This window comes from Cydia strobilella, chromosome 10 (genome assembly GCF_947568885.1).
Source record: "Cydia strobilella chromosome 10, ilCydStro3.1, whole genome shotgun sequence".
NCBI lineage: Eukaryota > Metazoa > Arthropoda > Insecta > Lepidoptera > Tortricidae > Cydia > Cydia strobilella.
The window spans coordinates 17,554,475-17,577,612 of record NC_086050.1 but is presented as its reverse complement, the minus strand read 5'-3'; the positions used below and the strand labels follow the sequence as shown (position 1 = coordinate 17,577,612).

At 44.7% G+C, this 23,138-nt stretch overlaps 2 protein-coding genes across 2 annotated transcripts; both read right to left on the bottom strand.

The window, feature by feature from the left end:
* Positions 1-1,217: 1,217 nt before the first annotated feature.
* LOC134744797 (DCN1-like protein 4) lies at positions 1,218-18,239 on the bottom strand. The gene is made up of 7 exons (XM_063678708.1): positions 17,954-18,239; positions 16,246-16,364; positions 16,048-16,148; positions 11,227-11,355; positions 10,418-10,542; positions 7,531-7,744; positions 1,218-1,562 (listed from the first exon to the last, which is right to left on the bottom strand). Exons 2-7 carry the CDS (start codon positions 16,350-16,352, stop codon positions 1,492-1,494), a joined length of 747 nt encoding a protein of 248 aa, XP_063534778.1. The 5' UTR covers positions 16,353-16,364; positions 17,954-18,239; the 3' UTR covers positions 1,218-1,491.
* Positions 18,240-20,608: 2,369 nt separating this feature from the next.
* Positions 20,609-22,892, bottom strand: LOC134744796 (protein FRG1 homolog). The gene is made up of 4 exons (XM_063678707.1): positions 22,746-22,892; positions 22,298-22,671; positions 21,527-21,722; positions 20,609-20,784 (listed from the first exon to the last, which is right to left on the bottom strand). The coding sequence occupies exons 1-4, from the start codon at positions 22,805-22,807 to the stop codon at positions 20,637-20,639; spliced, it is 780 nt and encodes a 259-aa protein (XP_063534777.1). The 5' UTR covers positions 22,808-22,892; the 3' UTR covers positions 20,609-20,636.
* Between the last annotated feature and the right edge of the window lie 246 nt (positions 22,893-23,138).

The window sequence follows — 23,138 nt, the reverse complement described above, 5'->3', positions numbered from 1 at the left end:
ACTGATTAGGAAAGAAAATTAGACGAATAAAAACCATTATAATTCTAAAAACTTGTAATTAAACTGTACAGCGAATCGAATAAGTTAAAGTGACTTCCCCCCTACCCTTGTCACATGTCACAACCCCCCCCCCCCCCCCTAAACGTGTGATGTAATTAATTTAATTACAAGCATCTTTAGGCCGGTGGACAATGATTTTACTGCATTCTTAACGCGAACGAACGTTAGTATGAGATTAAGAAAGTTATTGTAAAAAAAATGTACATTATTGTCGAGTATTAATTTTAAACGGCCGACCTTGAGACTCTTGAGAGATCTATCTACCCCATGATTGGCTTTTTCATGTCCCACCAATTTTTTAGCAGTCACTATACCGGGTGTTTCCTGTAACAGGAGCATTAAATTAAACTGGAGGCTATACACCTCAAACTAACCAACATTTGTTCAGCAACTTTTAAAAATAACTTGTGTTTTGATTTTTATTACACTTTAAAGATTATTTTAAGACGCAATGTATTGCAAAATTTGTTATGTTTAAAGGGTGACAAGCAACGTCAAACACACAGATGGCAGCGTACATTGAAAATAATATTTAATTAGTATGAAAAAGGTATAATCTAAAATTTTCATAATATTAAAAAGTCGCTGAACAAATGTTGGTCAGTTTGAAGAGTACAGCCTCCAGTTTAATTTAATGCTCCTGTTACAGGAAACACCCGGTATATTGTTGTTTTAAAATATCGTTGGGGGGCCAATTATTGAAGAGGGGCCGTATTAGTGGTACCCTATATTTGTAGTGTTTTTAACCAAAAGGGTACTTATTGTTATATAGGGTTGTATAGGGTTGTCAATAAGGCGCTTATGACATTAAACTTATCGACAACTGACAATGTGGTACCTTATAGTTGAAAATGTCACATTTGGTTAAATGCTATACCGGCTGTACACACTCGTCTAGAGACCCCGAGACAGGACGAGAAGAGAATGAGTGTGTTTAGTTTGCATCTTCTCAAATGATTTTTACGTCTAAGACCCTAATCTGTTAAACAAAAGCCATTGTTTCTTTTTTGTAAGCGGTCGGCCATTATGTGCCATTGTTAGACATAATGGCACGCGCCGTGGCACGCGCTCAGAGACAATGGCACACAATGGCCGACCGCTCGCAGAAAAGAAACAATGGCTTTTGTTTAACACATTGGGGTCTTAAGACGTAAAAATCATTTGAGAAGGTTTATACTACACATACTGCCCTTCTTGTCTCGTCCAGCCCTTCTCCGATAGGCTTTCGACGTGTGTGTACAGCCGGTATTATATAATAATACAAACATTCGTTTAGAGTTTAGTTACTTTATATTACTAAAAACATACACCTTAATTTTTTTCGACACAATATTCTCTCTAAATACTCAATTACAAGTATTACATCGCTCTCATCAGTAAACTTACAGTGCATGTGATCATTTTCACGAGTGCAGCAACGCTCGTGTGCGCTCAGCTGCCGCCAGCCCGCTCTGCCCGCTCTGCACGTAGCCACTCCACAAATTCGTCCAACATTACTGGCCCTGTAACAAAATTAAATACATAAGACATAATGTACTAAGATTGGGAAATAGGCAGTTGCCTGCTCACGCTGAGTGATATAGACGGACGAGATAGCGAAGCCGTTTAGATACACGAGGCTGGCAATACCATTTATTTAGAGTTAAGAGAAAAAGAGGAAAAATCTGCCTGGGACTGAATTAACTACATGATATTTATGCTTGTTTTATTTCTCGTGCTGACATTTTATTTCCTTGTAATTTTGACATTGATTTTCTAATAATTTATAAATTGTTACCAATTTATTTCTTGTTTAAAATTCAATGAATGTTTATAATATTGTCTTCGGTTACCGCGATAGTTACTCATGTAATAAAACTATGAAAACGGATTATATCGCGTATATTGAATTTTCTTTCCCGCCCGATCGATCGTATCGAACCCTTTACAGCGTTCGTGGTTAACGCCGTAAAGGGTTCGAAACGAGAAGATTTATACTATATTAAACTAATTAAATTAAATTAAATAATCATTTATTGCAGATCATAACAATCCATAGATTTTGTTAGTTTGTATATATAGACTGTTGATAAGGTCACGGTTGTCCTTTCAAAGAGCGATATAACGAAGTAAAGAAGGTAAAATGGTTTGTTGACATTATTAGCAAGTTGTATTGTCGACGACTACTCACATGCGCCGTCGGCGTCGTAGTGCTGCAGCTGGTTGTCGACGGTGCGGCTGAACTCGAGTATGTTGCACCACTGGTCGCGGTTGACGACGCGGTAGCGGCGCGCGCCCTCGCGCTGCAGGAAGTCGTTGAGCGCGGGCCGCAGCGCCCAGCGCGGGAGCAGCACGCCGAGCAGCGCGCGCGCCGTCGCCGTGTTAGAGACCCCGACTACTCACATGCACCGTCGGCGTCGTAGTGCTGCAGCTGGTTGTCGACGGTGCGGCTGAACTCGAGTATGTTGCACCACTGGTCGCGGTTGACGACGCGGTAGCGGCGCGCGCCCTCGCGCTGCAGGAAGTCGTTGAGCGCGGGCCGCAGCGCCCAGCGCGGGAGCAGCACGCCGAGCAGCGCGCGCGCCGTCGCCGTGTTAGAGACCCCGACTACTCACATGCACCGTCGGCGTCGTAGTGCTGCAGCTGGTTGTCGACGGTGCGGCTGAACTCGAGTATGTTGCACCACTGGTCGCGGTTGACGACGCGGTAGCGGCGCGCGCCCTCGCGCTGCAGGAAGTCGTTGAGCGCGGGCCGCAGCGCCCAGCGCGGGAGCAGCACGCCGAGCAGCGCGCGCGCCGTCGCCGTGTTAGAGACCCCGACTACTCACATGCACCGTCGGCGTCGTAGTGCTGCAGCTGGTTGTCGACGGTGCGGCTGAACTCGAGTATGTTGCACCACTGGTCGCGGTTGACGACGCGGTAGCGGCGCGCGCCCTCGCGCTGCAGGAAGTCGTTGAGCGCGGGCCGCAGCGCCCAGCGCGGGAGCAGCACGCCGAGCAGCGCGCGCGCCGTCGCCGTGTTAGAGACCCCGACTACTCACATGCACCGTCGGCGTCGTAGTGCTGCAGCTGGTTGTCGACGGTGCGGCTGAACTCGAGTATGTTGCACCACTGGTCGCGGTTGACGACGCGGTAGCGGCGCGCGCCCTCGCGCTGCAGGAAGTCGTTGAGCGCGGGCCGCAGCGCCCAGCGCGGGAGCAGCACGCCGAGCAGCGCGCGCGCCGTCGCCGTGTTAGAGACCCCGACTACTCACATGCACCGTCGGCGTCGTAGTGCTGCAGCTGGTTGTCGACGGTGCGGCTGAACTCGAGTATGTTGCACCACTGGTCGCGGTTGACGACGCGGTAGCGGCGCGCGCCCTCGCGCTGCAGGAAGTCGTTGAGCGCGGGCCGCAGCGCCCAGCGCGGGAGCAGCACGCCGAGCAGCGCGCGCGCCGTCGCCGTGTTAGAGACCCCGACTACTCACATGCACCGTCGGCGTCGTAGTGCTGCAGCTGGTTGTCGACGGTGCGGCTGAACTCGAGTATGTTGCACCACTGGTCGCGGTTGACGACGCGGTAGCGGCGCGCGCCCTCGCGCTGCAGGAAGTCGTTGAGCGCGGGCCGCAGCGCCCAGCGCGGGAGCAGCACGCCGAGCAGCGCGCGCGCCGTCGCCGTGTTAGAGACCCCGACTACTCACATGCACCGTCGGCGTCGTAGTGCTGCAGCTGGTTGTCGACGGTGCGGCTGAACTCGAGTATGTTGCACCACTGGTCGCGGTTGACGACGCGGTAGCGGCGCGCGCCCTCGCGCTGCAGGAAGTCGTTGAGCGCGGGCCGCAGCGCCCAGCGCGGGAGCAGCACGCCGAGCAGCGCGCGCGCCGTCGCCGTGTTAGAGACCCCGACTACTCACATGCACCGTCGGCGTCGTAGTGCTGCAGCTGGTTGTCGACGGTGCGGCTGAACTCGAGTATGTTGCACCACTGGTCGCGGTTGACGACGCGGTAGCGGCGCGCGCCCTCGCGCTGCAGGAAGTCGTTGAGCGCGGGCCGCAGCGCCCAGCGCGGGAGCAGCACGCCGAGCAGCGCGCGCGCCGTCGCCGTGTTAGAGACCCCGACTACTCACATGCACCGTCGGCGTCGTAGTGCTGCAGCTGGTTGTCGACGGTGCGGCTGAACTCGAGTATGTTGCACCACTGGTCGCGGTTGACGACGCGGTAGCGGCGCGCGCCCTCGCGCTGCAGGAAGTCGTTGAGCGCGGGCCGCAGCGCCCAGCGCGGGAGCAGCACGCCGAGCAGCGCGCGCGCCGTCGCCGTGTTAGAGACTCCGACTACTCACATGCACCGTCGGCGTCGTAGTGCTGCAGCTGGTTGTCGACGGTGCGGCTGAACTCGAGTATGTTGCACCACTGGTCGCGGTTGACGACGCGGTAGCGGCGCGCGCCCTCGCGCTGCAGGAAGTCGTTGATCGCGGGCCGCAGCGCCCAGCGCGGGAGCAGCACGCCGAGCAGCGCGCGCGCCGTCGCCGTGTTAGAGACCCCGACTACTCACATGCACCGTCGGCGTCGTAGTGCTGCAGCTGGTTGTCGACGGTGCGGCTGAACTCGAGTATGTTGCACCACTGGTCGCGGTTGACGACGCGGTAGCGGCGCGCGCCCTCGCGCTGCAGGAAGTCGTTGAGCGCGGGCCGCAGCGCCCAGCGCGGGAGCAGCACGCCGAGCAGCGCGCGCGCCGTCGCCGTGTTAGAGACCCCGACTACTCACATGCACCGTCGGCGTCGTAGTGCTGCAGCTGGTTGTCGACGGTGCGGCTGAACTCGAGTATGTTGCACCACTGGTCGCGGTTGACGACGCGGTAGCGGCGCGCGCCCTCGCGCTGCAGGAAGTCGTTGAGCGCGGGCCGCAGCGCCCAGCGCGGGAGCAGCACGCCGAGCAGCGCGCGCGCCGTCGCCGTGTTAGAGACCCCGACTACTCACATGCACCGTCGGCGTCGTAGTGCTGCAGCTGGTTGTCGACGGTGCGGCTGAACTCGAGTATGTTGCACCACTGGTCGCGGTTGACGACGCGGTAGCGGCGCGCGCCCTCGCGCTGCAGGAAGTCGTTGAGCGCGGGCCGCAGCGCCCAGCGCGGGAGCAGCACGCCGAGCAGCGCGCGCGCCGTCGCCGTGTTAGAGACCCCGACTACTCACATGCACCGTCGGCGTCGTAGTGCTGCAGCTGGTTGTCGACGGTGCGGCTGAACTCGAGTATGTTGCACCACTGGTCGCGGTTGACGACGCGGTAGCGGCGCGCGCCCTCGCGCTGCAGGAAGTCGTTGAGCGCGGGCCGCAGCGCCCAGCGCGGGAGCAGCACGCCGAGCAGCGCGCGCGCCGTCGCCGTGTTAGAGACCCCGACTACTCACATGCACCGTCGGCGTCGTAGTGCTGCAGCTGGTTGTCGACGGTGCGGCTGAACTCGAGTATGTTGCACCACTGGTCGCGGTTGACGACGCGGTAGCGGCGCGCGCCCTCGCGCTGCAGGAAGTCGTTGAGCGCGGGCCGCAGCGCCCAGCGCGGGAGCAGCACGCCGAGCAGCGCGCGCGCCGTCGCCGTGTTAGAGACCCCGACTACTCACATGCACCGTCGGCGTCGTAGTGCTGCAGCTGGTTGTCGACGGTGCGGCTGAACTCGAGTATGTTGCACCACTGGTCGCGGTTGACGACGCGGTAGCGGCGCGCGCCCTCGCGCTGCAGGAAGTCGTTGAGCGCGGGCCGCAGCGCCCAGCGCGGGAGCAGCACGCCGAGCAGCGCGCGCGCCGTCGCCGTGTTAGAGACCCCGACTACTCACATGCACCGTCGGCGTCGTAGTGCTGCAGCTGGTTGTCGACGGTGCGGCTGAACTCGAGTATGTTGCACCACTGGTCGCGGTTGACGACGCGGTAGCGGCGCGCGCCCTCTCGCTGCAGGAAGTCGTTGAGCGCGGGCCGCAGCGCCCAGCGCGGGAGCAGCACGCCGAGCAGCGCGCGCGCCGTCGCCGTGTTAGAGACCCCGACTACTCACATGCACCGTCGGCGTCGTAGTGCTGCAGCTGGTTGTCGACGGTGCGGCTGAACTCGAGTATGTTGCACCACTGGTCGCGGTTGACGACGCGGTAGCGGCGCGCGCCCTCGCGCTGCAGGAAGTCGTTGAGCGCGGGCCGCAGCGCCCAGCGCGGGAGCAGCACGCCGAGCAGCGCGCGCGCCGTCGCCGTGTTAGAGACCCCGACTACTCACATGCACCGTCGGCGTCGTAGTGCTGCAGCTGGTTGTCGACGGTGCGGCTGAACTCGAGTATGTTGCACCACTGGTCGCGGTTGACGACGCGGTAGCGGCGCGCGCCCTCGCGCTGCAGGAAGTCGTTGAGCGCGGGCCGCAGCGCCCAGCGCGGGAGCAGCACGCCGAGCAGCGCGCGCGCCGTCGCCGTGTTAGAGACCCCGACTACTCACATGCACCGTCGGCGTCGTAGTGCTGCAGCTGGTTGTCGACGGTGCGGCTGAACTCGAGTATGTTGCACCACTGGTCGCGGTTGACGACGCGGTAGCGGCGCGCGCCCTCGCGCTGCAGGAAGTCGTTGAGCGCGGGCCGCAGCGCCCAGCGCGGGAGCAGCACGCCGAGCAGCGCGCGCGCCGTCGCCGTGTTAGAGACCCCGACTACTCACATGCACCGTCGGCGTCGTAGTGCTGCAGCTGGTTGTCGACGGTGCGGCTGAACTCGAGTATGTTGCACCACTGGTCGCGGTTGACGACGCGGTAGCGGCGCGCGCCCTCGCGCTGCAGGAAGTCGTTGAGCGCGGGCCGCAGCGCCCAGCGCGGGAGCAGCACGCCGAGCAGCGCGCGCGCCGTCGCCGTGTTAGAGACCCCGACTACTCACATGCACCGTCGGCGTCGTAGTGCTGCAGCTGGTTGTCGACGGTGCGGCTGAACTCGAGTATGTTGCACCACTGGTCGCGGTTGACGACGCGGTAGCGGCGCGCGCCCTCGCGCTGCAGGAAGTCGTTGAGCGCGGGCCGCAGCGCCCAGCGCGGGAGCAGCACGCCGAGCAGCGCGCGCGCCGTCGCCGTGTTAGAGACCCCGACTACTCACATGCACCGCCGGCGTCGTAGTGCTGCAGCTGGTTGTCGACGGTGCGGCTGAACTCGAGTATGTTGCACCACTGGTCGCGGTTGACGACGCGGTAGCGGCGCGCGCCCTCGCGCTGCAGGAAGTCGTTGAGCGCGGGCCGCAGCGCCCAGCGCGGGAGCAGCACGCCGAGCAGCGCGCGCGCCGTCGCCGTGTTAGAGACCCCGACTACTCACATGCACCGTCGGCGTCGTAGTGCTGCAGCTGGTTGTCGACGGTGCGGCTGAACTCGAGTATGTTGCACCACTGGTCGCGGTTGACGACGCGGTAGCGGCGCGCGCCCTCGCGCTGCAGGAAGTCGTTGAGCGCGGGCCGCAGCGCCCAGCGCGGGAGCAGCACGCCGAGCAGCGCGCGCGCCGTCGCCGTGTTAGAGACCCCGACTACTCACATGCACCGTCGGCGTCGTAGTGCTGCAGCTGGTTGTCGACGGTGCGGCTGAACTCGAGTATGTTGCACCACTGGTCGCGGTTGACGACGCGGTAGCGGCGCGCGCCCTCGCGCTGCAGGAAGTCGTTGAGCGCGGGCCGCAGCGCCCAGCGCGGGAGCAGCACGCCGAGCAGCGCGCGCGCCGTCGCCGTGTCCAGTGAACGCTGCTCTTTATCCTTCAGGGAGAGTACGACCCGTTAGCGAAGTGTATTAATAGGCTTTAATTAGAAAATTTACTTTAATTCCACTTTTGTTTTGTTTACAATTTATCCATTTTAGTTTTATCCATTTTTGTTTTATTTTCCATTCTTGTTTTATTTTTGTTAAAATGAAAGAGTATTGTTGTAACATTGTTTTGACAACTTGGAATTTCTATTTCTAGTCTAATTTAGTATTTATATAAGTCACATGGTTTTCATACTATTTTTTAGGAAACTGTAGGTCTATAAGTCTATTACCCTATATTGTAACAACTTATTAATATAAGAGACTGTTTGTTTCTAAATAAATAAAATAAAATAAAATAAGTTAGCATTTTTTTCTACTAACCGGGTTCACACATAGCGAGCATACGCGCGAGGCAATTTCCTCGCGCACAAAACGGCCAGTGTAGACGTGCCTAGGCCGAGGCGGCGCGCGCGAGGCACGTCTACACTGGCCGTTTAGTGCGCGAGGGAATTGCCTCGCGCGTATGCTCGCTATGTGTGGACCCGGCTCGCATTTTTATTTGTCATATAAAGGGTCGTGTACACATTTTTAACACCCTACAGATTTACATATTTTTTTATTTTTTTTACAAATTATAGTTTTCAGATTTTTCCCTGTACTTGTAGTGTAAGACGATATTGCTTGCCAAATTTCACAGGTCAACGGGAAGTAGCCTATGAATTTTGATTCCCTTGAGTGTCGAAATATTCGTTTTTTGCGGCATAAGCGGCCGTCAGCTTCAAGGGACTGTAGAAGGCACAATAACGTACGGTATATTTAGTCCTGTAATCTATATATATAAACGTAAAAGTCCTGACTAACTAACTGACTGACTCACTTAAATCAACGCCCAGCCCAAACCGTTGGACCTAGAGAGCTGAATTTTTCACAATAGATAGCTTTTATGACGTTAGTATCCACTAAGAAGGGGTTTTTCAAAATTCATCCCCTAAGGTGGTGAAAAATGGGTTGAAAGTTTGTATGGAGACCATAAATTTTTTTGAGTGCGGGACTTAAAAGTTTGTATAAAGGCATATTATTAAAATACTAGAAAAGTAATTTCAGCGTTTTTGAAAATTCATCCCTTAAGGTGGTGAAAAAGGGGTAGAAAGTTTGTATGGAGGTCAAACATTTTTTTAAGTGCGCGACTTGAATCTTTGCATAAAGGCATGTTATTAGAATACAAGAAAAGTGATTTCAGCGTGTTTAAAAATTCATCCCCTAAAGTGGTTAAAAAGGGGTTGAAATTTTGTCGTGGTCCTAATTTTATTTTAAGCTAGGTACTTGAAACTTCATAGAAATATATATAATTAAAAGAGAAAAAAACTTATTTCAACATTATTAAAAAATTCATCCCCCAAGGTGGTAAAAATGGGGTTGAAAGTTTGTATGGAGATAAAATATTTTTTTGAGTGCGGGAATTGAATCTTTGTATAAAGGCATATATTATTAGAATACAAGAAAAGTAATTTAAGCGTTTTTAAATATTCATCCCCTAAAAGGGTTAAAAAGGGGTTCAAAGTGAATCTATTACAAATGATTTGAAACTTCTTAGAAAGGCATTGTATAAGATTCCAAAAAAGTTATTTCAACGTTCTTAAAAATTTAACCCCTAAAGGGGTTAAAAAGGGGATGTAAGTTTATATGTGGTACAAATTTTCTTTTAAGCTAGAAACTTGAAACTTGGTAAAAAGGGCATTATATTAAAATAGACGAAAATTGATTACTTACACCGTTTTTGAAAAGTTTGTATTAATAGTTTCGGGAGCGAATTTTTGTTTAAATAGTGGACTTGTAAATCTTCTTTCAGTTAGGGTCTTGAAACTTCGTAGTTTGTAAAAGACAAATTTCATGCGTTGTATAATTATTAACAAATGATTAACCGTCCCTACTGATATCTTTTGCTGCATAATGTTCTATATTATGCTCATGTGGAATATATGTATAACCACCAACATACAAATCCACGCGTACGAAGTCGCGGGCAACAGCTAGTTACTTTATATTGCTCCAGTTTATAAAACAAATGATATAGAGCAAAAACAAGTTTTGTATGAACTAACTACAGGCATAGATGTACCTTATCCTATTGTAAGTACAAAGAGCAATCTAGGGGGTCATCCATTAATTACATCACACGTTTAGAGGAATTGGGGGGGGGGGGGGTCAAGAAAATGTGACATGTTGTGACAAGGGGGAGGGGGGAGTCACATAACTTTGTGACATTTGTCACATTAACTTATTTAAATTAATTTATTCGCTGTACAGTTAAATAACAAGATTTTGGAACAATAATAGTTTTTAATCTTTTAATTTTCTTTCCTAATCAGTTTTGGATTATAAAATTACTAATACTTCTTTTATTAAAAATATTTTGATAAAATATTAATAATAGGTACTTAATTCAATTTGACAATTTCATTGAAAAAATTTGACGTCACACCAGGGGGGAGGGGTTTGCCAAATGTGACCAAGTGTGACAAGGAGGTGGGAGGGGTCAAAAAACCTCGAAATTCGTGTGACGTAATTAATGGACGAACCCTAGCTAGTTGTTTTAAAATAAGAGTGTAACTACGTTTGTATGGAGAACCGAACTTTTGGGGACTTTAAAAAATCTTTACAATGATTGTAACAGAACTTACCCTAGCAAAATCATAAGAATATCTGTATACAGCCTTAAATATGTAGGGGTCGTTAAGTAAGCTCTTGAGGTAGTCAAGTTTCATCTGAAGCTTGTGGACGCTGTCACACTGCAGCTCCGTTAAGCCTGCCGACAAGAAAACATCATGACAGACAAGTAACCGGACAGGTGCGAGTCGGACTCGCGCACGAAATGTTCCGTACAGGGCTTGGAACCGGTATTTTTTAAAAACCCCGAAATAGCCCAATATTTTTATTTTTTTATGCTCATTACGTAGGACTGAATCATGTATTTAGGAAACAATTTTGCATTATTAAAACGTCCCATTAAAAATGAAAATATAAACAAAAGAACGAAAAAGAACTTAATAATACCGGTATTTTTGTATGGCGCAAATACCGGTTTCCGACCCCTGGTTCCGTACCATTACGCAAAAAACGGCAAACCCTAAAAATTAGAACCTTAAATTAATTTAATCATTATTATTCACAACGGCGGGACTTAATCGCGTAAAATAAGTTTTAAATTTAGCTTCGACGTTTCGAGGACGGCGTTGTCCCCGTGGTCTCGGAGAAGACTGACTAAAGTTGACATCAGCATCTATCTAAACTAATTTTACGCGGTTAAGTCCCGCTGAACTGGAGCGAGGTCAAGAAGGTTGCAGAAAACAGAAAGGCGTGGCGGGATCTTGTGGAGGTCTTATGCACCTCCGGGGTGCCCTAGGACATACAACAACAAGTCCTGCCGTTGTGAATAATAATGTCTAAAAATCGTGAAAGTTTAAATTAAATTAATGTCAAATAAGCATACCTTTAAGCCACTCCTCTTGGGTGAAGTAACCCATTTGTTTGGCACCCATTTTGTAAGCGATGACCAGCATCACAACATTCTCCGGGTCCACTCCTATGTCTTCGCAGAATTTCTCCATTCCTTCAGGCCCTGCAGACATCAATTATTGCATGTGGTAAGCAAAAGACGAATAGCAATGGGGTTGGCAACTGTCAAAGGTTTGCAGAGATGGCGCCGTCATAGCTTGCCCTTTTTCTATGAGATTTGGCTTAAAGGGCTGGCATCCAGGGCATTATTGTGGAGACCGGTCTGTTTAAGTTTATATGGGCTTCATTTTACCTATGTAACTTTACTTTTGAGTGGCATTAACGTGAGGCACTTCATTCGGTTCTTGTCTGTTTGTCTGATTTAATATCTTGTCTTTTTATTAATTACTAGCTGTGCCCGCGGCTTCGCCTGCGTGGAATTCAGTCTGTGCCAGTAAGCGGCTAATTGACCCCTAATTTATCTCCCTGTCCCCTGGAGACAGAACTTAAAGTAAAGTTGACAGATGGATACGCTAGAGGACTGTAGTCCAGATAAAATATTTTACAATTAGGTACCTACCACCAAAGATAGATATAACTTCGTAATAGATGGATACAGTCTAAGGAAAAAACGTGCCTCGAAAATCACGAAAATTTGATTCTCGATCAGATGTTACTACTACCTTTTGCCTACTCTCGTATAGAGGGCGTTGACGGTTTCGTTTGTTATTATTAAACAATTTTAACGCATATCAGTGAAAGAACATGGGTCAAAATAATAAAAATAATTAATGCAAATAAAAAAGATCATTTATCCATTATTAAATACATTTTATCGTATTTTAATAAAATCTTCATTTTTAGTTTTAAAGTGTGTCGATAGATGGCAGTAAATTTACTGTGGTTACAAAATTTACTATGACAGTACCGCTCTAAAATATTATATCCTCTTTGCTACCACTAAATAAAATTTCACTCCAAAATGAATATTTTTTTTGCCCTTATTCAAATTTTTGACGTGATTTAAACGGCATAGAGTAGTAGGTGTATATCGAACGATACAGTACCATTTTTGTATTTTTACGTCCTTGACTGTACCTATGCAAATCGGGTACACTACATAATTCCGAAATTTTTTATTCCGAATTTTAGAATGTCGAATTTCATCATTCCGATTTTTAAATGCTCGGCCCATCAAAATTTCGACTGTCATAATACGAATGATGAAAATCACGAAGATTTATATTTCCGAAAACCCAAAAAGCCGAATATTGTAAATTCCGAACTACATAATTCCGACTATAACAATTCCGATGGTGGCAAACACCGAATTTAACATTTACGATTTTCAAAATCACGAATTCGGAATTGCCCTTATTCCGAATTAACGTGATTCCTATTTTAAATATCCCAATTTTTAAATTTCCACTTTTCTGGCAACAGTTCGTTTTCTTGGGGGTCGCAGTTCTAACCTAACCTAACCCACTTTTCTGGCAACAGTTTGTTTTCTTGGGGGTCGCAATTCTAACCTAACCTAACCCACTTCTGGCAACAGTTCGTTTTCTTGGGGGTCGCAGTTCTAACCTAACCTAACCCACTTCTAGCAACAGTTCGGGTTCGCAGGTTCGCAGTTCTGTCTAATTTCTTTATGACGAATTTTTATGCCAAAAATATTTTATGCCGAATTTAACATGATGCGGCACGACAGGTACCCGTAATAATTACTAAAACATGAGTCTTCATTTGAATATCACGGATTTAATTTTTCCGATCTTGTAAAAAACCGACTTTCTGAATACCGAATTATTTTATTTCCGATCGGACAATGATTTTTCGGAATTTAGGAATTCGGAAAAAAAAATATTTTCGGAAAAGTGTAAAATCGGAACTTTAAGCTTTCTGTCAAGTGAAAATCGGATTTAAAGTTTTCGGAAATAGCACATTCGTGATTTTATTCCATCGTGTTTTTAAAAATCGTAATTTTGATATTTCGGACTTATAAATAATCGGGACTATGAAAGTCGTGGTTATAAAATTCGGAAAAACGTATTTCGGAATATTTGGGTGTGCCCATCAAAATCATGTCATCCAAATCGGTCCTCCAGTCAAATCAGTCTAAGCATGACACCGGCGGCGGGCAACGTCATGCCCTTTTTTTTAGTTTTCGGAGTGGGAAATGCATCTGCCCCTACGACTTGTTGATGGTCATAGCGAAGCAGACGCTCACGGGGACCTGTAGGCGCTTGAAGCAGAACGGGAAGTTGCTCGGAATGAGGGGGATACGCGGGATAAACACGGCTTCTCCGGCGCCACACTCCGTCAGGATCTGCGCCTATTACATATGTATTACGTACGATGTATTTGGGATCACAATCGAACTCGCGCTGGCTTGCCGTTCCAGCCGAAAGCGAAGCGACCTGCCTGGTTAGAGCGCCACTGAGTCTCTCACCGTGGTTTTTCAGATTCCTGAGACCATGCCCCTTGTGGCCGCAATGCATTGCGAGACTTTCGCGAAAGATTCGATTTTTTTCGGGAAGGCATGGTAACGCGTTTAAGTCCCAAATCGTTTGACATTTACTGAAAAATGTTTTTTTTTTAAAGTACCCACCTTCGTGACCATTATTAAGAGGAAAGGGCACGGCCGCTTCTCCATGCAAACGCAGTCTCCATTTTTTTGGTTAAAAACTACCCTATGTTCTTCCACGGGACTCAAACTATCTCTATACCAAATTTTATCTAAATCTGTTTAGCGGTTTAAGCGTAAAGAGAAATTAAAAAAAGTTTTTTCATATTTTTTGTGTTTTCACTCGGGAATGGTGTCATTTTGATATCATAAATGAATTCGGCATACCCGATTTATACAAAAACGATACCTAACTTGGCCTAGTAGCTAAAATGATATAGTTATCAAGATAAAGTTTTTAACCTCTTTTTCACCACCATGGGGGATGAATTTTTAAAAACGCTGAAAGTAATTTTCTTGCTTTTTAATATAATAACGTTTTGCAAAGTTTTAAGTTCCTAGCTTAAAATAAAATTTGCACCCCAAGACAAACTTTCATCCCCTTTTCAACCCCCTGAGGGGTTAAATTTCCAAAAACGTCACAATTAGTTTTTCTGTAATCGTCTATCATACCTTTCTAAGAAGTTTCAAAGCATTTGTAATGGATTCAAACTTTCAACCCCCTTTTAACCCTGTTAGGGGACGAATTCTTGGAAACGCTTAAATCACTTTTCCTGTATTAGAATAATATGCCCATTATACAAAGTTTCAAGTAATGCACTCAAAAAAAAATTGATCTCCATACAAACTTTCAACCTCTATTTCACCTCCTTAGGGGATGAATTTTCAAAAACGCTGAAATTAGTTTTCTTGTATTTCAATAATATATCTTCTTACGAAGTTTCAAATTGCTAGCTTAAAATAAATCTTGAACCCCATACAAACTTTCATCCCCTTTTTAACCCCCTTAGGGGTAAAATTTCTCAATTTTTTATAGCCTATAACCTGGCCGTGGATTTTTTCGACAGATTAGTAAAGTTTGCATCAAAATCCGTTCAGCCGTTTTCATTAGTTGCGCGGTCAAATAAACAGACAAACAGATAAACAGACAAACAGATAAACAGATAAACAGATAAACAGACAAAAATTCTAAAAACTGTTGGAATGTGTTCTGTTATCGATTCTAAGTATCCCCAGCCAACTTTTTTTCGAATATCTTCCATGTACAGACTTTCGACCGTCTTCCGCTTTATTATATGTATAGATATAACAATTCAAGTCTTGGAGACCCTTTACATCTCTGGATAATTTGATGATCTTTTTTATTATTATATATATTTTATCTCTGACACCTAGAGACTTTTACATCTCTAAACAATTTTAGTACTTCTGTTATTTGTATAGTTTTTATTAGTTTTTTTTTGTAATTTTGGATTTTTTTTATTGTTTGTAAAAATTGACATGTAAAAGTGCCCCTGTGGCCAATTTGCTGAATAACTGTTTGATGTTGATTAAAAAAACAAAAATTTGACACAATTCTAGGGACTGACAGGGCAAGCTATGCTGGCGCCATCTGCTAATTATTTCGACCGGCCAACCCCATTAGCCATTTAATATAAGCGAAAATAACTGCCTGATACTTTTTCACCGCTAAAATACGGATCGAAATTCGACGTATAGAAAGCTTAAGCTCTGAATGGGGGTCCGCTTGCGTGCCATTGTAGTGGTAAAATCCGTCGCATACGTCCGCGTCAATAGGGTAGTTGACACATGTTGAATTGTATAACTAAATCTAGTTAAATAGAAAGAAAATGAGCAATTTATCACAATAAATTGGAAACTTAAAAAATATATAGAAATAATAAAAAATACAAGACCTCAAAGTCGAAAAAAGATTTTTTAACTTTTAAATAGGAAATAAATAACGGTACCATTCGATTCCTTACATTTTATTTAAAAGAATATTGTATAGCAACAATATCCATACATAAACGCAACATTTCACCTACAAAATCGCAATTTCCTTGTTTTTGTCCTTCTAAGCAAAGTGGCATAGTGACGTCACAATGTGTTGCCATTTGTGCCCTAACACAAAGCTCAGTAAAGTGGCGATGCCAGACTTTGACCATCATTTGTGACTTTTGTATTGCTTTAAGACAATGGGTCCCATACAAACATTTGATTCTCAAAACAAACCTGATCGACTGATATCATTAAAAAATAATTGTCAACTGTGTCCCTCACTCCGTGCAACTGCGTAGCTGGCGAACGCCCTAAAATCCAAAATACTGTAAATAATGTATAAGAACTGACCTAATACATCTGGCTCTGAGACTGTGGTGTACTCTTTGAACCATGCTAAACATTTCTTTGCACTAAAACTGGAGTCCTCTGCTTTGGAATGTCGTCGTGAACTGAAACAAATATTCAAAATGTTAGGATCTTGTTTTATTGAAGGGTAATAATGATGAAAAAACCGGCCAAGCGTGTGTTTCGTGGACGATGCGTTACCTGGTGTTGCGTGAGCGCTTATGTTGCTGGGCGTCGATCGCGGTGGCCCCGGGCACGCCCACGTCACCCGTCACCGCGCCGCGCGTCCGCTTGCTGCAGCGCGGCATCACTCTACCACCCTGTGTACAAGAATCCTTATAAGTTTCCACATTGTCCGTAATAGAGTGACCCTGCCTATCAGTAGTAAGGTGATCCTCGGATTCAAATCTCAGTAAAGGCATTCATTTGAACACAGATATTTTTTCCTGTATTAATATACTATGTATATTGTTGTTGTTGATGTTGATGAGCGCTGGTGACCTAAGAGCTTGTCGTTTGTCGTCAAGAGCTTCGCCCGACCTTTAAGTGTGAGGGGCGCCGCATGCGCCCTGCATGTAAGAGCGGGCGAAGCGCGCTCTGAATTTCGGCACTCCGCATAAAAATGTATATTAAAAGTAGTCCTTTTTGACAAACGACAATGTAGTATCTTTTGTCTTATAAATTCACGAATTATTTACAGTGTGCAGCCCGCTGCAATTTTGCTAACCGCTATGTGGCCCTTGGATGCTAAAAGGTTGCCGACCCCTGCCTTAGATCATAGACATTGTGTATTTTATGAAATAAAGTCTTGTAAGTATTTTTTTTTTGTATTAGGCAAATATTTCTTATTGTTTGTCTGGTTGCAACACTGTCAAATGTAAGCTCAGAAACATTTTAATTTACTCTTTGCCAGGTTATGGCTTCCCATTGTCATTAAAATGCAGGATAACACATTTGGAGCCCGTTTTGATTATTTGGCTAAGCTTTTGCCCTGTTTATTTATAAAAATAAGCGATTAATCTTTAGCTGCTAATTGAAACTTTTTCAAATGGTTTGGATCAAATGGAGAATGTTAAAGAAATATAGATGAACCAAATAGTTTGCTGGAATTTGCCAAATATTGATATTCAGCAAATTAACACCCCATGTCTAATTTTAAACAAGTCCAGTGTTTAACCTTTCGAGACCTGTCGGCTCCCTGGGGAGCCAGCTATAAGTACCCTATTATCGTCGCCATATTGTATGTCATTGTATGTTGCCATATTTGTCCGGGTCTCGAAAGGTTTACCTAGATCAACATAGGAATATCTGAAGGATGACTAAGAAATGAGAATATTATAATTTTATTAATGACTATCATTAATCATTTGGCAAACATTGTTGAAAAATATGTCATTTTAACCTACAAACACAATAATCAGTTTAAAAACGCCATTAATCTTATCATGAGGCAAGAACCTTAGTTATTTCATACATTCCAGCCATTCAAGAGTCAATACATATTTAACAATAGACTATTATTATTTTTTATACAGTAATTTTCAATAAAAAAATATGTGCATAGAGAATGAATATTAAAAGTATTAATTTACATAGCAAAACCCACTGCAACGGTCCTTTATTTATAAAACACGAGCATTGTTGTATCTGTCACAAATTCAGCTGATACTCATACTGCATTTATAGGTTATATTTGAATATGAGGTGGTCTCAATTGTTAAAACTATCAAATAAACCTATGATTCAACAATAATTCTTGCCGACTCAACCATTTTCAACGTTGTTTACATCATAAATACCTTCCAAGCAAAATGTAAAATGTATGCAAGAATTTATCCATCTTAAAACAACATTATAAGCAATTTGGCCTAATTAGAGTTACATATTATAATAAGATAAAATAACTTACTATTGGTGGCAGATTTGATATGAAATTTGAAAACTTAAAAGGGTTTTCGTCTCCTATTTTGCGAATTTTGCGTGCACAGCTTGACGAAAAATGTCTTCTTGACAGGTCGATAATAACCTGAAATAAAAAATCAATGTGGAGAAAAAAAGGAGGACAACGATCTCAATGAGCACGTCTTATAACTAGGTAATGAGATTACATTAATATAAAGAGTACAGGTACATCACGAACACTGAAATTTACACTGTCAGGTGATACGATTCTAAGAAAAACAACTATAATGGTTTCTCTGTAAAAAACCCTCACCTGAGCTATATGGTGAGAAACAGCGTGAAAGCAGAATGTACTTTTAATTTATTTTTTGATGTTTTTCAAATCGACAAGTTATTTAAAATATGTGTTAAATTCTAAAATCAAACAGCAGACACAGCGGAAGAAAAACTCAAACGGTGGCTATAAACGAACGTTTTGTTATTGCTTTGCTCTAAGTACAATGCAAACAAAACAAACAAGCGTTTTGTTCGTACTGTTCGTAGAAGGTAGGATCCTATAGAAGTGGCCTACCGCGAGTACCGCGTGCGCCCAAGAGGGACGGAATTATGATTGGTTTATATGGTTAAGCAATTATACTTACTTTACTCTTTGGTGTCGAACGTTGAACAAAATATGTCACCACAACGCTGCAACGCCATCTGGCGCGTTCGGTTCATTTTTTTAACGGTTACTGCAAAGGTTACTGGGGGCTGGGGGCATGCTTATACCAACTTATAGCCACTTATAGCTTACTTTACAGTCTGGCAAAAAAGAGTAGAAATTAACCTGTCGTCTACCCAAGACGGAGATCTCCGGCCAAAAAAAAGGCATACGCATTTGTCCAGGCTTTGAGAAAAAAGCACCCCTCTATCTACCCAGGCCGGAGATCTCCGGCAAGTATTTTGTACCCAATTTGTAACCCTTAATTTGTTACTGCCGGAGATCTCCTGTCTTGATACCTGCAGTCGAAAAGCAGCTTTATTTAAATAAAAATACGTATTATATTCCATTAGTCGTCATCCAATACAAACGCAATGAAATGAGCTATAGATTGGTGCTGAATATAACTTCACTTTACATACGATACGAAATACGAAAAGTTACAACTGTTACAAGCAGTCAAAGTTCCGCTGTTACGCGAGTCGGTGCGTCAAACGGTTTCCAATAGCGTTGAAAATCATAATCTTACAGGTATATCCTCAAGTAATATACATTTGTCGATAGCCTATATCTTTGAGAGCCAGAATATATAAAACAAGTTATAATTATAAATCACTATCATAATTTACGAGCATATTTATAGAGAATGTCAAATGCCATGGTTTCTGTAATGAAATAATATGTTAAGTATAGTATTTCCAATATAAACAAAATTAAGCCTGTTTCATGCTCTTCCAAAAAACATACGCATTGTTAAACAAAAGTATAACACTTATGAAATACGAGCGATAAAGTAGGGACAAGAGGTTTGCTCGCGTGCTCCGAAAAAACCGTGTCATATAAGGGGGCCCCGCGCGGTTGAGGCCTGGGTAGGGTAGATAGGGGTAATAAAAATTTTGCCGGAGATCTCTCCGGCCTGGGTAGATTTTTGACAGCGTGGTAGACGCAAGGTTAAAAAGTGGCAACACTGTAGTGTCGTCCCTTTCAAATCAATCTAATGGCCGTAACACACCATCGCACCGCACCAAAGTCATTGTGCGACGCACCTATAAGTAAGAGTGAGAAAGAGATATCGCTCTTCCTTATGGATGCGTCGCACAATGACCTTGGTGCGGTGCGACGGTGTGTTACAGCCTTAAGTTGGCCTTAAGAAAAACGGGACGACACTACAGTGTTGCCACTTTCATTGTTGCCTATTTTTTACCAGACTGTATTCTTTAAGGCATGCTATTGCTCTTGCATTTTCGAGCGAAAAGAAATACTCCTTAGGGATCGAAATTCTACCCCTTGGGTTCAAAAGTCTACCCCCTGAGCATCCTTGATCCTTCTTACTTCTTTTACTCTATTGGAGTGTGGCTGAGATGGAAATACTCAATTTAAATTAGTCCTATGCTGTGTAGGCCCTTGTTATGTTATGAATGAATGACTGCATTAGGATGGTAATACACCTATCCAATTTCTTTGTCCAATGTGTATTGGGTCTCACATTTTGCCTAATGAGAGAGTGAGACGCAATGACATTGAGAACAAATAAATTGGACAGGATGTGGAATACCACCAAAGAGTAGTATAATATATAGGAATGAATAATATTATACTACTCTTTGAATGAATACCACCCTTAGACATTAGAGTATTATATATACTAATTGAAAGCGAGATGGCGCTGTTCCCTGTAATAAAGATTTTTCATGTGACGCCCGGGTCACACCACTTTTGTTTAGTTTATTAATCACACGCTAAATGGCGCTGTTCCATGTTGTAAAAATTCTGAATCGCGCTATCAAGACTATCTTCGAGATAACGACCTCAAGCTTTTACATTGTTAAGTTTACAAGTCATAATTATGCTAGAATTGCTAGATTCTGCCAGTCCATGTAGCAATAATCCTGAGTTTTTTCTTGGGATAACGTTAGTAAGTGTGTAAAAATGGGTTAGGTTCACATTTAAAACAAACAAAAATGATTCTTAAACACCTATATTTATAAAGTTATTTACAATATCTATCCGCTTTCATCTTGCTCCGTCTGTCAAGCAGCGTCTCATGCAAAGTGCCCTCTGCCTTAGCTCTCTTCAGCTCAGAAACTGCCCCATCGTTTAGTTTGAGTTTTTTATCCTGGAATTTCTGGAATTTTCTCCTGAAATTAAACAGAATGGTTTATTTTCTAAGTGCATTTTGGGTCCGTAACTTGGTTGATCACAGAAAAAATACAAATGATGAACATCGCGGCAATACAGGTCAAGTTAATGTTTAAAAAAAAAAAAAAAAGAATAATAACAAAAACACTAAATTTTAAGACTAATTTTTAAGTAAAATATTTTTTTTACAAATTTCGATAAAAGGTGGATAGATAAACTTCCCTATTCTGTTCAATATAAGCGTCGCAATTTCACCTTATGTCCTAAAAATCTTACTAAGAGTTACGTAACTCCACCGTAAAGTATGATTTATGGTGGGCTACAAATCTATTCGACCAATCATATTGTCGCATTGCGTATGTTTAGTCCCTCGCGGGCGCACGCGGTAAGCCACTTATATAGGATCCGAATCCAACATTTCGAGAATCCAACATTATGAGAATTCAACATTATGTTCCTGAAGGCTACCTTTTATGGTCATTTCGTATTTATCTCACCCCAAATGAGGAGCTTTTCAAACCAACTAAATTTCAAACAAAGAAGATTCATTGTGTGCGGTTATAAGTTTAAATTTTGCTTGTAGGCGGCGAGTATAGGTATAATTTTATACCTAAATCTGACTTTTGTGAAGGAGTGAATTTTCTGTGTAGTACTATTAGTTATTCTGTGGGCCTACAGGAACAATTTCGAACAAATTAAAAGGCTACAGGAACAATATGATGTGAAAAGTTACAAACTCACACATAGTTAACTTCCACCTCATTAAGGTTCCCTTGCTCCTCGTCCGGCAGCACCACAGTGTTCACCTCCTTTGTTTTGTTGCTGCGTATGCTGCAGAACTCTGTATCTCCCGCTGCTGCATTCCGAGCTACAACGGAATCATCCTCCGGGCTCACACACATGAATTTGTTTAGGGCGCTGAGGATTGCTGTTTTGCCTATTAAATAATTGTGAAGAGATGGTAAGTAAAAAAAGTTGGACATAGATTAGGGAAAATCCTCAAGAATGAATGACTTATGTTTTAGACAGATTACAATTAAATTGTACCAAAAATTTTAACAATTTTGCTAACAGTTTCTTTGGGTACACTTTATACAAATATAAATAAAAAAAAAAAGTTCATGACAGTAAGACTAGAAGCTTTTATCAGAAAAAAAAATTAGCCGGGTTCACAGAGCGAGCATACTTGCGAGGCAATTTCCTCGTGCACAAAACAACCAGGGTAGTTTCCTCGCGCACAAAACAACCAGTGTAGACATGCTCCGCGCGCGCCGCCTCGGCCGAGGGCAGTTTGCTCGCTCTGTGTGGACCCAGGCTATTAGGGCACAATCTTATACAAATTCAACTTCTGAAGTAAAATTGGTAAAGCATGTTGAACTAGAGAATAATTTATATAATAGATAGTTACTTAAATTCCATAATTCAGGATTATCATCAACTAGGCTTACCATAGACATTGATAGGATGGGCATAGAAGATTAGTGAGTGTAAACTATAGAAATAATACTCGACCTTCTTGCCACACCGGCTCCCATTGCTCCATTGGCCCCACCGCGTCAGACCTCCCAATCACCACTCCCTCCTTCGACACTCCCAGATATTTCCCATAACCGGACTTAAGGGCAAACTTCGTTTCTCCAGCTGGGAAAGCGGTGAATATCTCCTCTGGCGCCGGCCCTTCGCCGTCCCCGTGAGGCGCTCCAACCGTGAACAGGCCATTATCAAGCGCCGAAATGTAAGCATTGTTCCCAAACTCGATTGAAATGGAACCGACTACATCTTCGATTTTCTCCACTTTCCACCATCCTCCGTGCTTAATAAAATCTTCGTCTACTTTAGAACTGTCCGATTTGTCTTTATTCTTCTTGTGTTTACGCTTTTTCGCTCTGAAACAAATTTATAGCAATGATTAGGTTAATTATGGAAACAACTGTAGATTCTTAAAGTTTATTAAACCTACTTTGGTTTGTCGCCTTTTAAAACAAGTTTTCCTCTTTTGACTGCAGCATATTCGTCAGCCATGCTAATACCTATTGGTGATAAACACTGATATTACTGTAAAAACGGTGTAAAAATAACAATACTCTTTTTGGCAAGCCAAGCAAAGCGAAATGTTCAATTGAAATTGACACTTGACAGTTGTCTTGACATGACATTGACTTTTTAAGTACTTTTTTATGCCTTTTGGTAGACTAAGCTTGTTGGTCATACTGCCGAACGGCAACCGTAAAATATAGTTGGTCAAACCAATTTGTCAGTCAGTTACAACCAGGAAAATTATACTCATCCCTTTCTTTTGGGCGCTAGTACTAGTGTAAGACAAAGATAGTATGATCCTCTCTGTCTATGTTTG